The 20,594-nt window shown below is 33.9% G+C and overlaps 1 protein-coding gene across 1 annotated transcript in view; it reads right to left on the minus strand.

Annotated features, from left to right (window-relative positions):
* Positions 1 to 20,594, minus strand: part of LOC134270703 (A-kinase anchor protein 13-like) — an 85,829-nt gene that overhangs the window by 2,568 nt on the left and 62,667 nt on the right. Inside the window, exons 24-43 of the mRNA XM_062752952.1 lie at positions 17,023 to 17,168; positions 15,793 to 15,842; positions 13,107 to 13,184; positions 12,695 to 12,760; positions 8,891 to 8,922; positions 8,332 to 8,394; positions 7,029 to 7,081; positions 6,563 to 6,742; positions 6,258 to 6,383; positions 6,014 to 6,131; positions 5,500 to 5,666; positions 5,253 to 5,334; positions 4,975 to 5,060; positions 4,501 to 4,771; positions 3,707 to 3,810; positions 1,813 to 1,882; positions 1,452 to 1,631; positions 1,119 to 1,207; positions 743 to 907; positions 116 to 388 (exon numbers count right to left, since the gene is read on the minus strand). Of these exons, the coding sequence (XP_062608936.1) occupies positions 116 to 388; positions 743 to 907; positions 1,119 to 1,207; positions 1,452 to 1,631; positions 1,813 to 1,882; positions 3,707 to 3,810; positions 4,501 to 4,771; positions 4,975 to 5,060; positions 5,253 to 5,334; positions 5,500 to 5,666; positions 6,014 to 6,131; positions 6,258 to 6,383; positions 6,563 to 6,742; positions 7,029 to 7,081; positions 8,332 to 8,394; positions 8,891 to 8,922; positions 12,695 to 12,760; positions 13,107 to 13,184; positions 15,793 to 15,842; positions 17,023 to 17,168 (2,399 nt within the window). The remainder of the gene's footprint in view (positions 1 to 115; positions 389 to 742; positions 908 to 1,118; positions 1,208 to 1,451; positions 1,632 to 1,812; positions 1,883 to 3,706; positions 3,811 to 4,500; positions 4,772 to 4,974; positions 5,061 to 5,252; positions 5,335 to 5,499; positions 5,667 to 6,013; positions 6,132 to 6,257; positions 6,384 to 6,562; positions 6,743 to 7,028; positions 7,082 to 8,331; positions 8,395 to 8,890; positions 8,923 to 12,694; positions 12,761 to 13,106; positions 13,185 to 15,792; positions 15,843 to 17,022; positions 17,169 to 20,594) is intronic.

A 20,594-nucleotide genomic window follows, 5' to 3' on the forward strand; every position in this document is an offset into this window, starting at 1 on the left:
TGAACTACTTTACATTCTTCTTGTTAACCAAAAAACTAAAATAGAATCATATTTATTATCTACAGTTTATGAATATCTAATGACCAAATACAATACACTCTTGTACATCACATACCTGATCTTTTTCCAGCTGTTTGCGCTGCTCGTCCAGTAGAGCCCGTTCTATGTTTATCTGCCTCATCTCGTTCTCCCGCTGTCTGGCTAACACCGCTTTCTCCCTCTGGACCTGCTCCTGGATGTTCCGTAGCTCCTCCAGCGTGTGATGCTGTCTGTAGCTACCTCCCCGTTTATCGTGGACCTCCGCAGACAGCTTGTTGATTCTCTCGTTTGCCTCTGCTAGCTGGGCCTTCAAAGATTCCACCTCTGTTCCATGTCTGGCTGTTAAATGCTGAAAAGACAAACAATGGGACTTGTTCATCCTTGTGGTCCATTAGGACAAATTACTCTCCCCCCCTCCCCAAATAATGAAGTTAAAAAATCTTTAACAAGATTTAATATAACATTTACAATTATTGTTGTGCCAAGGCAATCATACAAAATATGAAAACAATATGCATATGCCATAAAAAAAAGGAATTTCATCTATTGTCACTTTCCAAATTGGCTTTTTATATTTTTGCAGAGCCATAAGATCTACTAAAACATCTAAGGCAATATCTCGATTCATAATTTGATAAATGATGAAATAATTACACAGACATGCCACAATGCTGTTGAGGGAGAGAGTGTTGATTACACTTACCACAATACTGTTGAGGGAGGTGGAGAGCTGCTGCATGGTGGTGATGTGCTCTCTGGTCAGGATGGCGGGGGTGTGGGAGGGGTAGACCTCCATCACAGATCCTGGGATACTCTGGCTGTCATAGTTACAGCTGCTGCTGTCATTGGTGTCCATGTACAGAGATTGCTGAAATCATATAATACAACTGTAAATGTAAACAGGATGTGGAGGGTAATATGAACAAGAATATTATCACTGAATCTAATGGATACGTTTCGACATTTGTGGGAATATCAATAACTGAGGTTCAATATACAGAAAAGGATTGTACCATTTCTTTTTCTTTGTTTGATGACCTTGCTTATGCTGGTTTCTGCTGCTTACAATAAATACGTACCTGATCATAGGACAGTTCTGAGTCGCTGTCAGTCTGCGGGAGATGACTGTCACTGTCCATCACATGACCGTACCGCTTACCATCATTACCTGTATAGAAATCTTATAGTATATTGTATTGGTTTGAATTACCTATCTGCTTTACAGTAAATCTTGCTTAAAAGGTATACAGTTATATGAATTTATAGCCTAAAAGAAATAATCTGACATCCCCCTTATATTTCTGTAAAGAAAAATCTTTTCCAAAGAAATGAGTTTCAAAGACCTTGGTTACAAATAAGACTTAGGTATAACAAAAGGAAATAACTAAAAAAAAATAGCTAAAATAGCCAACCTTTTGATAAATCAAATGCAGTGTCAAAGCCAGCAAAGGTCTCCGCCCGCTTGGCCATGGGCGTGATTTGATACGAGGAACTGACGTGTTCCCCCACACTGCTGACGTGACGCATCAGCTGATTGTGGCTAGAGTCCCCTCCCTCTAACATGTTGGTCAGGTTAGAGGCTGTTACTGTCACTGTAATATAGAATGTCAGGAATAAATAAATCACATATACACACTACAGTATCCATGTAAATAATTCTTTTTTAATCTATCTCCCTTCCCTTGAACAAGATAATAAAAACACTGTGATTGCTTATACATGAACATCTGAACTTTGGTGATATGTGATTAATGCTGCATTCAGATTGATTACCATGCTGTAATGCTGCCTGTAGAGCATCCATGTGTTCAGATCCCTCCTCTGACCCCATAGAATCCGGCCGCTGTCAAAAACAAGATAAATTATTTAACTTTGGCCTTACAAAGGTTGATTCGTTGTATAGTGTGATGCCAACGGTTCTGAGAAAAAAACACTGACCTATCATTCAAAAATTATGGTATGTACCGTAAATCTGGAAATTTTTACATCAATTTTATTTTGCGAATTCGAGTCAAAATGCTGTTGATTAATTTTTACGTTTCAAAATTTTGCGAATGACCACTGCTTTATTTACATTTTCTTATTGGGCCATACCAATTTGTAAAATAGTTCTTCGGATTTTCAAAAATAAAAAGTGAGGCGAGCGAGCGAATTTTTTTTATAAATATTATTTTTTATTTTGGGTTTCAAAATTATGAGGCGAGCGAATATAATTAATATTTTATATGTTTTAATTAAGTGTGATTTCAAAGAGCTTGAACCTAAAAAATTAAGATACTTGTATCATTTGCATACCACATGAACTTATCATTCTTAACTTTTTGGAGATTTTTTTTAATAACTAAAAATGTGTCAAATTTCAAAGACTTTACTTTCATAAATGTAATGTTTTCAAACATCTCCTCTGCTTCCATTTCTATTGCTGTGTATGAAACAACTTTGTACCCATTGTTTTTAACTATTATGAGTACACAGTGTTGTGCATGCAATTAAAAAAATCAAGTACTAGAAAGAAATTAATTGCTGATAAAAGTCAGGGTACTGAGGTCATTCTTTTTAAAATCAAAGTTTAAATTTTCAATATCAAATTCAGTCATGTTTAAATTTTTATGAAATAAAATTAAAAGGAACTTCAATAAATTATCTTCCTTTTCTCTGATCATTGCACTAGCTAGCTCGAATCATTTAGAATGAAATTAAATTCATTTTGTTTTCATCTTAAATCATTCAAAAAAGAAATATATTTTATGTGAGTCACAAAACACTTATCTTTCAGTTGATTGAGTGATCGTAAATAATTTAAAGATATAGCTGCATGTATTCCATAATCGGAGGAATAGAGGAAATTCGGATTAGGAAAAAACAATCGCTTTTGGAAGTAAATAAGTCAGGTAGTTCTGCAAACGGATAAGATTATGGAGATTTATTGACAGTAGGAGTATGTTGTCTGGAAAATATAAACTGGTTGGGAATTTTATAGCCAAAAACGAGTTAAAATACCGGTTGTGCTTTTCATGTATTGCGTGTATAGTTATATTTTTTACTAGCCCAACGGGCTACCTCCTTGTAGAAAACCACTATCCCGACCCCAAAAAATTGGGGATGCTAATTGCACACCCCTGGTACCTATGAACAGTTACAGACATGGCGCAAAACTTCACAAACTGCTTCAATCTCACTATAAATCCCGCGCATCTGTCATACATGTGTGTTTGTTGCAAAAAGTCGAGAAAAAAAATTGCAGTCAGATTTTTTTGGAAGCGCGCGCGGACATTTTTTTTTTAATATTATAATTTGCATTTGTAATAAATAGAAGCGGCGAATCCGACGAACTATATTAGAAATTGGTATGGCCTTGGTGATTTTTTTTTAAGAAAAATATTTTTGCAAATTCAGTGAACTCGCAAATTTGCTAAAAATTTATCTACAGCAAAAATTTCCAGATTTACGGTATGCTTTTAATTTCATGAACAAAGGATATTCCATAAAAAGTAATTTTCACACATAAAATTGATCTCTTTCTTCTTATGCCCACAGATTGTTGTTCTTGGGACTCAATGTATGCCCAGCACAAAAATTAAAATTCTATTGGTTTATCCCTGAGGGTCACTGATGATGGAGCTTCTATACATAATATGTTTTACAGCTCACATGTAAATGCCGTTACCTTAGTCTGGTCCCTCATGTTGTAAATCTCCAGGAGCTCTATCATCAGCTGGTTCTTAGTATTACATACTGACTTAATCTCATCATCCTTCCTGTGTAATTGTTCTACAAAAATCAAGGCACATTTATATGGAAATGTTTAAATGATGCAAACAGAAAAAGTGAATGGGAAAGTCTTCTTGAAGCCTTGATTATACCACTGATCTTTTATACCAATGAACTTGAGATTATTTGTGATTATGTTTAAGCAGATTAATGTCCCTTAACTATGTGGGAAAACTCAGAGTTACATCCCTTATCTACAATTTCTCTGATTTTGACACATTACGAGTTCCTTATCTATGATTTCCTTGATTATTGAGAGTTATGTCCCTTACCTATGATTTCCTTGATTACTGAAAGTTATGTCCCTTACCTATGATTTCCTTGATTACTGAGAGTTATGTCCCTTACCTATGATTTGCTTGATTACTGAGAGTTATGTCCCTTACCTATGATTTGCTTGATTATTGAGAGTTATGTCCCTTACCTATGATTTGCTTGATTACTAAGAGTTATGTCCCTTACCTATGATTTGCTTGATTACTGAGAGTTATGTCCCTTACCTATGATTTGCTTGATTATTGAGAGTTATGTCCCTTACCTATGATTTCCTTGATTATTGAGAGTTATGTCCCTTACCTATGATTTGCTTGATTACTGAAAGTTATGTCCCTTACCTATGATTTCCTTGATTACTGAGAGTTATGTCCCTTACCTATGATTTCCTTGATTACTGAGAGTTATGTCCCTTACCTATGATTTCCTTGATCTTCGCTGACCGAGCCTCCATTTGTCTTCTCTCTTCCTCGTCATCTTCCTGTTGTTCGTACTCGTCATCCGCCGGACATTTCTCTGATGCTGCCCGTATCTCTCGGATCCACGCCTCTCTTTCACTGTTTGTGTTACACACAATCTCGTACATTTCTGGGTTTTGCTTGTTCTGACTAATCAAGTAAATTCCCTTACTTTCTTTGGTGTCACTCTTCTCTCGGACCAGTAGCTCAAACAGGGGTATTGCACATGACTGTAAATAGAAACAAATGCTCAAATACACACATCCAGAATTAGAACCAAAGCAGCTCAAACACAATTATTTCACCAGACTATAAACAGAACTAGTTCAAATAGCTAAACAACATAAACACTTAAATATGTCAAAATAATGTTAGGGAAAATTAATATATTAAGGTCCTGAACCCTGCTGTAAAAAATACACTGTAGACTTACTTTATTGTCCTGAGAGAAGAATGTGTATTTGCCATTTTGTTCCTGCATGAAAAAGATGAGATCTGTCAAAACTACCATGACTGCTTCTGTAAAGGACATAAGACAATCACAAATTAATGCTGAATAAGAGATGGCTTGGGAGCACTCACATTGTTCTTAAAATTATTTCAAAGTTTATACCAAAATTTTATCCCTTTTCCCCCCAGTATGCTTCTTCTCAAATTTTATTCTTTTTTTCCAAGTATACTTCCAATGCTTTTAAAATATCAGTATCTTACCTGTAACTTTTCCTCGAGCACTTTTTAAACCAATTGTTCCTTCTTTCACAAGCTTACGCCCATGAGAAGATATGTCTGATTTCTACAAAATACAAATATTTGACAAATTTAATTAAATAACACACATTTACAACTTTGATTTTTCTTTGGAGTTTTCAGAGCAAGAAAAATTTCAGAAAATAATACTCCACAGAAAGAGCAAAGGAAAGACAGAGATCAGAAATATGGTTTTCTTGTTGTATCTTACCTTGAATTTCTTTCCTTTGTAGAAAGTGGTAGCTCTAGGATCGAATCCCTCGTAGATTTCCCGTAACCTCTGTATTCTCTCCTGTTCGTGGACTTGGTCGTCTACGCTCTGTAAGATCTCCTTACTGAGCTGTAACGACCGACTGATGTTCTGTCTCTCCTCCTTCACTGTAAAATAGAAATCAAATCTGTTAAATATCAAGTGCAACTCCCTTTATGCATCAACCTTGCAAGTTTGATCATGATAATAGTTTCTATCTGGGACAGATAGGTCATATGCAGTATGCAGCAATTTAGAAGTTATAGTATGTGAAGTCCTAGATGCATTATCCATAACATTAGGATATATACATGTAATTAATTGGGTATAGATCTCCTCCTATAATTTAACATTTGTACTTGTCTAGCATAATCTACTAGCTCAACTGTGTCCTTTAGTCTACCAAGTTGTTAACCTAAACTCCCTGATAAATTTCACCTGTAATTTTATTTTCCCTAGAAGTCCCTTTGCTTACCTGTAGTTCTTTTGATTAACGTGTCGAGCAGTCCCAGGTACTTGGAGAGTCTCTGTGTGACTAGAAGAACAAAATCAGGTATCTCTCTCTTTTGTAGTAAAGGGTCATTATTGCACTTCTGTAAATACAGCAGATGACAGGGATACAACACAAATGGTTTCATCATTGAAGTATAAACCAGTCCTAATGACAGAGAGCCTATTAAAGCATGCCAGGGAAGAATTCCAATCTGTAAATAGCCTACCTTGATAAAATTAAGGAATTTTCTGTCTTTTATTAGGAGGTCTTTGTAAAAAAGAACCGAGTCTTTGTGCCCACAGCAAAATGCTCCATAGGCACACTTCATCTTCTCTGCTGATTCTCCAGAAAACTAAAAATTATCAAATATAAAACTTTTCAAAACTGAAATGTGACATCATTGATGCTTTGGAATGGTGATAAAGTCATGGCAATAAAAATTTAACAATATATTTCTGACAGCAATGAAAATTTAATTAACCCCCCAAATTTAGTTATTTTCAGTGATTAAATACCCACATGATGACTTACATGGTTGAGAAGCGTGTCACCAATCTTCTCTACAGATCGATCTGGATGACGTTTCTGTAATTCCTGAAGATTCCTCAGAAACCCCATGTGGACTTCGATCAGTTCATCCAACTTTGGGAAGAGCCTATCAACAACTGCTTTTGGCATATGGAGATCATGCAGGATTCCCTGGGCATACACCTGTAACAACACAACAACAGATCTAAATCTAGACCCTATTAATTCTCAATCATTTAAGTATCAAATCTGATATACCTGGTAATTAAAATTTAGATTTTTTTAATGCTTTATCAAACAGATTTTTAAAAAAATTCCAAGAAAAACAAAGAACTATAGATTTTTTAAAAATTCTGATTTCAATAAATTATATGAGAAATATAAATTAAAGAAAAAAATTAAGTTTACAAGGAAGACATTTTATTCATTAATGACAAAATTTCAACAATTTTAGCTTTTAAATTTATACCCTTTGTAGAATTTTTAATGTTCTACAGTGGTGTCTCTCTGTCTGGATAAGTTCTGTACAAAACAATACAGTGCGTAAAAATGTCTCATTTCATAGTGAATACAATGCAATCAATTTCAATTCTTAAGACATTATACTTGAGTTTTATGACATACTACTTTGTTAAAAATCTTGGCCATTATTTACCGGCCATTTTTTCTGTACTGTGTCTTGTCTTTTTAATTTCATTGTGAGTTGAAATGTTTCCTTTTCTGTAGGATGAAAAAAAATTAAATTGACACATATATATGTCAACATCTTGACAAACAACATAATACATCTTAACAAAAAACATAAATATACAAATATGTTATTATAGTTCTTTAATGAAGACAATTACTGATTTTTTATTTCTCTGTAGAACCTACAGTGGTGTCTTTCTGGATAAGTTCTGTATTAAACAATACAGTGTGTTAGTGTTTCATTTCATAGTGTATACAATGCAATCAATTTCAATTCTAAAGACACTATACTGTATAGGGGATTAATTTCACGGGTTGTAATTTTCATGTTTTTCTCTCATCTGACACGATCACAGTTTCTTGAATCGCGGAATGGGATAAAAGTTACTTCCCTTGTCTGCATTTAATCCAACATAGCTACATGTGAACGACAGCGTTATGTCTTTATTTCACAAAAAATGTTTTTATAAAATAGGTAGATTTCATAAATACATGATAAATTAACACAAAGTTATTGATATCTAAACGTTAAATGACTTTCCTTGATATTACGATGAGTGCATGTGCACCCAGATCTTATACAACGCGGCGAAAAAATGGACGGAAATAAAACTTTTTATGTAGTTTTAAACTCCACACTTCCTTGTCAGTAAGTTCGATATTTGAATGATTTTTTAAAACCAAAATGTCGATAAAAACTACATGAACAATTTGAGAATCAGGTAAATTTAAGTAATCAAAACCCATGACCTACGTGTTTTGATTGATGAAACATCAGCTTTGGCTATTAAACAGCTTTTGAACAAACACAAATTATTTTTTGATTTGAATTAAAGTAAAGCGTGATAATTAAAATATTTACTACTCTAATTACTGAAATGACCAGACTAGATTTATATTCTATCGTGATCTATTCTCAAATTTCCAAATAAAACATATAGATTATTGAAGATTTATTCACTGTTTCTTGAATTCACGGATTTGTTAACACCGTGAATATAGCTAATATTAACACCGCGAGTTATTTTCCCCCTATACAGTATTTGAGTTTTAACATATGTTTTACAAATCAGGTTATTTACCCCATACTGTGTCTTGTCTTTTAATTTCTTGTGAGTTGAAATGTTTCCTTTTCTGTAGGATGAAAAAAAAAATTGTCACATATATATATCAACATCTTGACAAACAACATTATAGAGAAGCATGGTTTCGTCAGTCTCTGGTTCCATTAAGTAACTCCTCACAAATACCTCTAATACAGCTGTTAATCAAAAAATGTTACGATGCTTATATCAAAAATATCTATTTACCTTTATTTCCCTTTCCTTGTATTTTAGGAAAAAGTTTTAAACTAACTTTGCGAACCATTCTAAAAGACATTTTAATTTACGATTTAAGTATATATACATCAATGTTGTCAATTGAATTAGTGCAGTTATTTTGGATCATGAACATTCACTTATATGGATATAACGAATTACAGATATAACGAAGTGATTTTATAGGTCCATGTGACTTCATTATAACCAAGTTTTACTGTAGTATTTTTTTAATTGCATTCAATCTTTATTGTTTATATAAATGCATATTTCTTAAAAGTATTTTTTTGAAAATTTAAATCCTTTGTGCTTTTTAGCAAGCTTTCCAGTGAGTTGGAGTTTGCACTAGATAACCTACAAAGAGAAGCAGTCAGCCATTAAGTAACCACAAATATGTGAACACGTTCACCACTCTGTAATAGGGAGAATTTGTCTACTACAGCTACTTAACATCAATGTTGTCAATGAATTGTGCAATATCTGAACATTCACTTAAAACCATGAATGGGAGGTGCCTTTGAAAAAAAAGAAAATAAATAAAAATGCACTCAAATCAAAATGGAGATATATTTAAAATAAAAGGAGTATACATTATTTTCTTAATGACGCCATATGTAGATTCACAAACATCGTAAATTTCAGTTTTTTATGAATTTTACAGAAAAATGTACATATTTCGTCGATATTTTGAGTAAAAGTCAAGGCATGTGTGAAAAATTTTGTACTGTAAATAATGTGTAGAATTAATATCAATGAAATATGTCAATAGAACAAACTTGCGCTCTATAAATTTTAAAGCTAAAATTGTTGAAATTTTGATTTTTCAACAAGATATGAAAGGACTAGTTTTTCATAAAATCAAAAATTGTGAATACACTGCATTGTCTATAATAATCTTTTTCATGCAATATTGTGCCAGTCATTTCAAAAGCGGCAATATGCATATAGTTCTTTCATTCTAAAAAAGTCTTCAAAGAAAATTTAAAATGCTTTTTAGCAGCAGAATAGTAAATTAAGGCTTTTTTGTCCTAATCTTTATGAAAAAAAGAATACACAGCCAAATGTAATACATTTACAGTACACTGGCATTTAATGGGATCTTACCTCTGTTTTAGTCTATGGTAGAGTTCACCTATAACCTTGTTATAGCTACTATCATACTTAAATGTCTCACTCCTCCAACAGAAGGGGCACTATGCTGCATAGTCCAGTAATTCACTTTCATTTCAAACAAGTAAAGATATACAAGTTCCGCTTTAGACTACGTATTCCAAACAAATGCACAATAAAGGTGAAAGCAAGATGATACAAAGAGAAGACCACCCCAGACCAAACAAATCATTTTTAGTGTATTTCAACAAATCCAGATGAAATCAACATTGTAACTGTAAACAAACCATCACATACTGACTATATTAGGGGTACTTGAGGCTTTGGTCAAAATGGGAGTGATTCATACAATACATATTATTGTACAAGGGTCTATAAATATCCAAACTCCTCACGCCAGCTAAGTGGCAGCTTAATGTATCCCACGATGCTCAGGGACACCGCAGCTCATACTCATCCGACTGGTAGAGATTCGAAAGGAAATTTATGATTTATATTCTTATAAAAATCATGATGGTTTTATTTGAGGGTTTTATTTGACAAGAGGCCCATGGGCCACATCGCTCACCTGAGAAGCTTTGACCATTCTGTTCTTTACCAGATTTCCCCCTTGTAATACATTATGTATCCCCACCCTACCCCACTGATCATAATTAAGACATTTTGAAATCAACTACCCCAGGATCCTTCCATGTGCAAATAAGTTTCAGCTTTTCTGGCCCAGTGGTTCTTGAGAAGAAGATTTTCAAAGATTTTTCCTATATATTTTTATGTAAAACTTTGATCCCCCCATTGTGGCTCCACCCTTCCCCTGGGGGTCATGATTTGAACAATATAAAATCTACATTACCCAAGAATGCTTCCACATAAGTTTCAACTTTTCTGGCCCGGTGGTTCTTGAGAAGAAGATTTTCAAAGATTTTTCCAATATATTTCTATGTAAAACTTTGATTACCAATTGTGGCCCCACCCTTCCCCCCGGGGTCATGATTTCATTTAGCATCTACACTATACCAGGATGCTTCCACCTAAGTTTCAGCTTTTCTGGCCCAGTGGTTCTTGAGAAGAAGATTTTCAAAGATTTTTCCTATATATTTCTATGTAAAACTTTGATTCCCCATTGTGGCCTGCTGTTCCCCGGGGGTCATGATTTGAACAATTAAGAATCTACACTACCCAAGAATGCTTCCACATAAGTTTCAACTTTTCTGGCCCAGTGGTTCTTGAGAAGAAGATTTTCAAAGATTTTTCCTATATATTTCTATGTAAAACTTTGATTCCCCATTGTGGCCCCGCCCTTCCCCCGGGGGTCATGATTTGAACAATTTAATATCTACACTACCCTAGGATGCTTTCACATAAGTTTCAGCTTTTCTGGCCCAGTGGTTCTTGAGAAGATTTTTTAATGACCCCACCCTATTTTTGTCTTTTCTTGATTATCTCCCCTTGCGAATGTCCCTTCATTTTAACAATTTAATTCCCCTTCACCCAAGGAAAAAAAATTGGCCCAGTGGTTTTGAGAAGAAGTTGAAAATGTGAAAAGTTTCAATTACGGACAGCTAGACAGACAGACAGACGGACGCCGGACAAAATGTGATCAGAAAAGCTCACTTGAGCCTTCAGCTCAGGTGAGCTAAAAATTACAAAACAAACATATCAATCAGTAATGGGGAATATCTAATAACTAGAGTTGATCCCATTTTGACTTTCAAGTTGACTCTGTGAAATGAATGTAAAGATAATATTCTTTACTATTTCATAAAACTACCCTGATACTTTTTAATGAGTTTACCAACTCAAACATTTCACCAAAAAGTGAACCAATTACGAAAGAATGATACTTTTATTTCCCTTGTTTATAAAACTTCTTATCAAATGATAAAAATGGATGAGAAATACTTGAATTATTTATAAAATATAGGACAGTTTTAAGGACAGACGAGACGTTCCTTAATAATAGATAAATTTTTCTAAGAGTTTGTCATTGAAGTATTGCTACTTCAACATGTTTACTCACAAAAAATTGAGGTACCTTACCAGGCATTTCTCTCCATGGTAGATTTTCTTATATAATCCTTTGGGGAAGAAAAATAATTTTCCAATTTCAAATGTTTAAGTGTTTGGATTTTTTAAAAACGTTTCACTTTAGAAATCAGAATATTATTAAAATTTTGAATTAATGACAAAACATCATGAAATTCAACTTCCATGTATCAGTATCAGCTGAATAATGTTTCACTTTAATTCCACTTAGAAAACTAAATAAACACTTAGGGAAAGTTATTTTTGACAGATAATTATAATGTGTAATACTAATGCATCACAAAGCTATGGACTTCTCTCCATATAAGAAGCAGTCACTGAATCATATTTTTGGGGTTTCCCAAACAGCTGGTAGGGCGGTAAGATCTGTGGAGTAAGTCAAATGAATGGAGAAATCACAGCTTGTCACCAGATATGACAGAAATGTAGATCGCCTGATCTTACGGACACTGGATGAATTGTATGAACCTCGTACTCCCAAATGCTGCTCTTCAAATTCATAAAATGCAATGCCAAATGTGTCATTCAGTCCAATACGTCTTTATAAGACCACTCTGGACAACTGTGACCATTATGGAAAGACAGTACAAATGCTTAACTCCACTATGAGCACAATGTTTTCAGGACAGAGTCAGGTATAAATAGTGTAAAACTCATATAAAGAATGTTATTTGTCTGGTCTACTAATTCTCTAATTTAGAAACTCCAATGGATTATCACGCTTAACTGTAACTTTATTCCCAGGGAGCCAAGAGGAGGTTAGTAGGGACTTACCCAATCTGACCTAGGGTCCTGCCCTGGTCCCTGTCTTTGTGATTTAATGAGAGGAGGTGTGTAGTATGGACTTACCCAATCTGAATGAGGTCCTGCCCTGGTCTTTAGGTGATTTTGTGAGCAGAGGAGTGTAGGACAGACTTACCATATTTGACCGAGGCCCCCGTGCTTTAATGAGAGGAGTGTAGTACAGACTTACCCTATTTGACCTAGGTCCTGCCCTGGTCCTTGTCTATCCTGGTCAGTCTCTTCATGAATTGCTTTGCTACAACAACAGGTGGCCAACTTAAAGGTCACATCAAATTAAAATAATACACATATTGAAAGAATTTAAAAAGAAAAAAAAATCATGCAAATGAAATATACATCCAAAACCAAATATGTTTAAAAAAAAAAAAACATGCCAAAATCCTCGTGCAACATTAATATATTAGTAAAATATATGAAGCAAAATGAAATGAACAAAAAAATTAAAAGTTTAAAAATGAAATTTTTCAGAACTTAATAATGTCAGCTGTTGGCTTAGCATGGTAATAGGATTTCACCAAGATTGAGCCTTTGGTCAAATTCAGCAGGATTGAAGCTAACAGTTAAAGCTGAGCTAGACTTACTCAATGCCCATAAGCTTCTCCCTGGCGCGGCGCCAGTGCTGATAGCCAGGTCTCTGGTATTGTGGTGATACTGAATAACTGTTGAGATAATAGAGTCTATGTAATAGTATTACATGCAATAAGATTATCTGAGAGAATACAGACTCAGGCTTTGGTTTATAGGACAAGCAGATGCTCGATGTGCAACCTCTGGGATCTAACATGTACCCTGTTTATCTTTTTTTTGCATGTAGTATCACAGGACTAAAAACATAACTTAGAAAAAAAAAGATAGTGATTAAATAAAAATTCTTGAAAAAAAGGAGGTGCATCAAATAATTTTAACAGTAGGAAATTTCACACGAAAAAAAATTCATGCACTGATAGATTCCTGCCACTGATTTTCAATACATGGTTGCCCAATCAGTCTACCTACAATCTATACAATTTGTGTTCATCTCAGATGACTGACCCAGGAGAACATAGCCCACCCCGTCTGATGGAGTGTTTACAAATAAAACAGAGAATTGTTCTTCATTGATTTTTATCCATTAAATGGAATGAATAAAGCTATGATGATAATCTGGAATTAATGCTGTATTGTTAGTAGATACAATGCACCCGTGCAATTCCAAATCTCCTTTGTGTAGATGTATACAAGAATAAATGCACTGTATAAACATGATAAAAATGTGTCTCTAGTTAACATGGTTTATAATGCTTCAAATTTTGTAGATAGCTTAAAGCAGATTCTATAAAATCTCACATACATTCAAAATTTGTTTATAAATGATAAATGGAATTCAAGCTTATCTCATTAGGAGGCATTACAGAAGATAGGCAAAAAATATTAACGAATCTAACAAAATATGTAACACTATAATAATCTTTAGGTGACAACCACACAATATTTGCAAAATTCAAAAAGTACGTAAGGGTTGCCCGCAACCCTGTGTCTCGCCTGCTGTCGCTGTGGTTAGTAAGAAATGATTGTCTGATAAACTGAAGCATTTATTGACATTTCAGAAGGAATAACTCAAAAAGTGGATCGAGTCATTTTGCTGGTTTTTAAAGAGATATTGTCATGGACTTAATAAGAACTGTAAAACGTTTCTATCTGGACTGACTATAGGTATATTTTATATGGATTTAATATATAACTTTTGCATACTGATGAACACAACATTTTCCTCTAGTCAATGTGTAATGCACTGCATATGCCAACTGGTTAGGTAGGATCCAAATGCATCATGTAGGTTAAATATCTTCTGTACAGTTTAAAATTTCCATATTTCATATTATTCACAAGAGTAGGTAGGATCCAAATGCATCATGTAGGTTAAATATCTTCTGTACAGTTTAAAATTTCCATATTTCATATTATTCACAAGAGATAGATTGTTTTTTGTCCACTTTAAGTTTCTCCGAATAACTGCTGGAAATACTATGTACACTTTAAAAAACTGTATCATATGTTTGTGTTAGTAGTTCATAGCAAACCACAATGGTTTACAAACGTGTTATGAGTCGCAATAATTTGAACTTGCATTTTGAAATCAAATCCACTGTATATGTATCAAGTCATTCATGCAGAAAATGTAGGTGAAGATTACCTAATTATGGTACTGATATTGTTGGTTACCTATGATGTGTAGACTGACAAATTATCATGCCACTATAAGTTATAGTTGCTGAGATATGGACATCCACCATAAATTTATGCAAAGTCACTCATTCAAGATGACCTAATTCTGTAGGCGTTTGTGGTTACCCATGATGTATCCAACTAACTATCATGCCACTATAAGTTATAGTTGCTGAAATATGAACCTCCATTATCAATTTAACCAAAGTCATTCATGCAGAAAAATGTAGGTCAAAATGACCTAATTCTGGTACTGATGTTTGTGGTTACCCATGATGTATCCACTGACAAAATATCATGCCACTATAAGTTATAGTTGCTTATGAACCTCCATTATCAATTTAACCAAAGTCATTCATGCAGAAAAATGTAGGTCAAAATGACCTAATTCTGGTACTGATGTTTGTGGTTACCCATGATGTATCCACTGACTAACTATCATGCCACTATAAGTTATAGTTGCTGAAATATGAACCTCCATTATCAATTTAACCAAAGTCATTCATGCAGAAAAATGTAGGTCAAAATGACCTAATTCTGGTACTGATGTTGTTGGTTACTTATAACCTGTACAATGACAAATCATCATGCCATTATAAGTTATAGATGCTGAGATATGGACCTCCACCAAAAATTTAACCAAAGTCACTCATGCAGAAAAATGTAGGTCAAGATGACCTAACGTTTGTGGTTAATATGTATCCACTGACTAAATCATATCCCTATAAAAGTTATGAATATACACATAAATTATCATGAAAAAATAATCTTTAGGAAAAATTTGAATTTTTTTTTTCAAAATCATACATTTTTATCCACTGAATATTGTGTCCAAATTTCAAGAAGACTGAATAAAATTTGAGAAAGTTATTGCAGTTTATAAAACTTTGACATTTGTGGACGCCGACGACGACGACGACGACGACGGAATCTATGGTCGCTATGTCTCGCTTCGCGACATTCGTCGCAGGCGAGACAAAAAGCATGTGCACCATGTTATCAAAATATCAGTAATAGCCTAAACATTTAAGCAGTGTGACCATGACCTGTTGCATATTCTACCTTGCATTTGGTAAACTTCTTCTGTGAAGAGCTGCATGATGTCTGTCTCCCTATAATAATATACCAATGTGTTCATTATTTTACATTCTGCATGCATATACTCACACAATCATAACATTATTAAAGAATTTGACTCAGGAATGTTTATATTTGTCACCTGCAACTTTTAAAATTTTGTTTAAATATTCATTTCCATATTCAAAATTAAGAATATTTCAATCATCATTTTAATATTCATTTTTCAACTTGAACAATTTTCAACATATGAAGAGGAAATAATAAGAATAATAATAACGATTGATTGACTGATTGTTTGTGGAAGATACTGTTAACTTTTTTATGTTTGTAGGTTGACAATAACAATGACAGTCTGACAACAGCTTAAACAAAGACACAGATTTACTGACATAGAGATTTTATTTCTGGATCAGCAAGTAGACAGTGAGTTAAAGCTAACAAGCTACTGGCCTAGAAGTTACAGGGAGGTTAAAAAGTAGGAGAAAACAGAGGACAAAGAGTTAACAAATAGAGCTAAATTGATATTCAATTTCAAGTTGAGTAAATTTTAAGACAAGACACTGCCTGTTGAATGGAAACTTGTCAGTTAGTTGTCTTACAGAGTAGAGACATTAGTGTTAGACTGTAACAAATGGAAGGATGCTAAGTTTGTACCAATGTTAAGGGCTTTTGGCAATATATTAGAGACTTGAAATGATTATAAAGTACATACTAATAAAAATTATTTTAAGTCTTACCATACATCAATATTTGGAAAATAAAAACTCTTTCCAAGATTTTATTTAATTATAAAGGCATAAGTACAAGATTTGAGATGAAAAAAAAATAATATGATGAAATATATATCTATGTAGTTATATTTATACAAGTATAATGATAAATAAGAGAGCACCACACATGCAGTTCTGAAGCAATTTTATAATAACCCTCATCCCATTATTTTTCAACATTTTTGTTAAATTTTGTTGACTTAAGGTCTGGAAAGAAATAACACTTTTTTAAATAAAGATATTTGAAGAGTATACTCCCTTTACAGACTACTACAAAACCAATTATTAATATTTACAAGCAGACAGTCTCGCCTAATAATTTTGAAATATATCAAGTTATCGTAAATAAAAAGATTATCAGTAATAGCTTGTGTGTGAGCTCCTGTTCTGCTGTATATGTGGTGGGAGTTAGTGAGGACTACGAGAGGACAGGCATGCATACCTGGTTTTCGTCAGGTTCAGAAGAGTCAGGTATAGCGGACAGAGAGACACCTGCCGGTGAGGAGGTTACCTGATTCCTCAGTGGGACCCCCGCTGAAGGACTCCGCTCCTTAAAGGACTGGGTGGGTCGCAGACCCGAGTACGCAGCTACAATAGACAAATAGCAGAATATTAGTATAAAGTGTATAACTGAGGGAGGTAGAGCAGCTACAATAAACAAATAGCAGCATACAAATATACAGACAAATTGTTTAATTGAGGGAGGTAGACTCGAGTACGCAGCTACAATAAACAAATACATGTAGCAGCTAAATAGTTAGGATATGACTAGTCTTAACCTATTTTTGCCCATTCCTTGTCATTTCACTCTCTCACGTTAAGCTTCTTAATTTACTTGTATATTTCTTATAAATAAAATCAACTACCATTATTATTTAAAGTGGGATACCTTAAACAAATTGTTAAAATACAATTCACATTCTCAGAAAATATTTATATCAAAAACATCAGGAATATTCTGATTAAATGCAAATGCATCTGCCAGGCAAGAAATGTTATCAAAAGATTTAATATTTGTATTCGGAAGATAAAATAACTTTTTGAACAGATTTTTTTTTCTAGCTGTTGACTCCAGGAAACATTTGTTTGAACAGTAGTAACATCTGACGACCCTCATTGAAAATAAAACATATAAAGAACATGAAATACGAGCATTTAATCAATAAGAGATTAAAAGATTAAAAGGCAGAATACTGTGCGCTAGTTACAAGGTCATGTTGTGACTGATGTATCGGAACTAAAAAACTAGAGGTCGCTAAAAACTGGTCCACTTCTCACAAAGCTTATAAGACGGAATCAAAAAGCTAAATATATCCACTTTGGTCATTTGTTCTGAACGTTCATCAGGATTTTATTAATATTCCTGAGAAAAAAATATTAAGATTTTTACTGTCCTTGTTGACTCATAAAAATTGAAGTGCCTCTTTTTCTCAGGTTATCAACCAAGGGTTGTTGAGAAAACTTGACTTGAATCACATGATCTAGAGGATGGGAATACAAAGGCAGACTCCCCCTGGTATATCAAGATTATACAAGCTTCTTATTTATGCAGGAACATGTTCATACAACTACAGAAACATAAAACTGGTCAAGTTTAAAATCTTGACAACTTCAAGGTTGGAGATAACGGAACAGCTATTTACTACTGGCTCTAATTGGCTATTAATGTACCCCCCATATCTTGGTATGATGGGCCTGAGAATGCAGGAAGATTTACAACGATAACTTTTGAAAGTCTGTATGAAGTAGAACTTTGCAAGGTGATAAAGACTATGGTAATAAAATCATCTCAAAAGATTAATAATGAAGTGAAGGAAGTACATATGTAGTAGACATTAATACTTATAGCATACTAGTATCTCATTGTTAATTGCTTTCACTTAAATTCAATGTTGATTTAGAGTTTATAATAAAGTCCATCGTTAAAATACAAAGGACACTTTGTAAACATGCTGGAAATCCTTAGGAGATCAGTTTGACGATATGAAGGGTGCAGCATGAGTGTGCATACTACCACAGGGCTATAACAAACTAGATTTGACAGCTGCACAAACAAGCTGAGGTTGTGAAGGGTACTGAAGATTCCTGTCGTCTATTCACATACAGCAGAAGATACCTGTTGTCTGCACAAAAACAGCAGCAGAAACATATCGTCTGCACATATACAGCAGAAGATATCTGTCCTCTGCATTGGTACAGTAGTAGAAGAAACCTGTTATCTGCTCATATACAGCAGATAATGTGGTAAACTTTGAGCTACCTGTACATCAGAACAGCAGAAGATACCTGTTCACTTATAACTACAGAAGATGAAGCTACTACCTGTTGTCTACACACTGGTTGAGATCAGCACTAGAGCTGATCCAGTCTGTCACATGATACAGACCACAATGCTCTGACAGACCATCATTAATGTTAAACAGACTGTTATTTAGAAATACAATTTAGAGAAATGGTACTAAATAATAATAAAATGACTATTCTAATTAATTTCTGTCACTTTCTCCCACTTATAATTCCGACCTGTGTGTGACCTGTGTAACTGAGAATTTACAATGACTTCATCAGAGTATTGTTGAAAACTCGGAAAAAGACAAACAACTATTCATCAAGTAAATCAATCCACAGTTAGGAATTGATTTCCAATAATCCCGACCTTTAAACAGTAAAGAATAAAAAAACTCTCTCTAGTTTAGCTGAAGGACAAAAGAAATGTCAAAGGATCAATACTTTGTACCTTTTGAAGTTAAAATGGCTCTGTAACAGATGGGATAAAAATCTCGAGATAAACTTTTAAAAGGAATTTGCTTTACTTATTCAAGCATTGGATCTATATATGATAAGTAGCCCTCCTCTATCACTACCAGCTTCTATTTCATGACTTTTGTGTCCCTGAAGAACTTGTTGACAAAAAACAATGATTCTTTTGTTTACAGTAAATTCTTTCTGGTTGGAAAATGAGATTTAAAATAAGCTGTTTTGCACATTACTTCTGCTAATTGCATCTATAACCACAGAAAATCAATATTCAGATGGATTTTCCTTCTCTTTCGTTATTTTAGTTGTTTCAAATTCTCTTGTAAGTTAAGTAAAATTCAGCTAATAAATAATGGATGATTTTTTCCTCTAGCACAAAACTAAGAAGTTGGAGACATCACAAAAACAAATAATGTTCCTGTCTGCTTCATTGTTTTATCACAATAACATGACCTACATTCTAACAACATTAATTCCTAAAACAAAGTGTGGAGTAAAATTTTTGCATCTAAATCCAACAAATGCTTAAACACAGTGCCAACACAAAATACACACTTCAGTTGAAGTGGATAGTAATAAAACAACAGAGAGAACAGAAAACAGTTTGTCGTGGTAAAGAGGTGTCGATCATCATATCCCAAGGCAATGAAATGTACAGAGTTACTTATAGATATGACGTTAATCTGACAATCCCGAGGTTCCGTGACCCCAGGGGTCAGGCTACTTACCCTCGTTTGTCCCCTCAGTGGGGTACATTTGTTCCGTGATGACACCCGTTATAACCACACTATATTTCCTTCTGATTTACACACTGATGAATTCAGCTGTCTGTGACCTTCACATTCATACTACACACAAAGCCGGGCACCTTAACAATTTCATCTTAGACTAAAATGTTCCTGACCATACAACCCCAGACCAACTTATTACCATTTAGCAAGAATTTTCACACAGATTTCCAGAGAAAAGGACCATTGCAATAAAAAAAATAATTCTACAGGTGTATGGTAAACAAATTATAGAAATAAGGTGAAAAAATTTACATTATTTGTCATTATCTACATAAACAATGCTCCGGGATATTATTGCTCAGATACCAGATACAGAAGTTTACCTAGTCTAGGATAGGAATACACAAATAACTTATTAATTTTACATGTAATACATAAATTATGTATTCTAAGTAACACATTTATGGTGCCATACACACACCACACAGAAAAACATCGAGTTCACAGATTTTAGAATGGATAAGCA

This window comes from Saccostrea cucullata, unplaced genomic scaffold (assembly GCF_032062105.1).
Source record: "Saccostrea cucullata isolate Sc308-1 unplaced genomic scaffold, CSIRO_AGI_Scuc_v1 ctg199, whole genome shotgun sequence".
NCBI classification, from domain to species: Eukaryota; Metazoa; Mollusca; class Bivalvia; order Ostreida; family Ostreidae; genus Saccostrea; species Saccostrea cuccullata.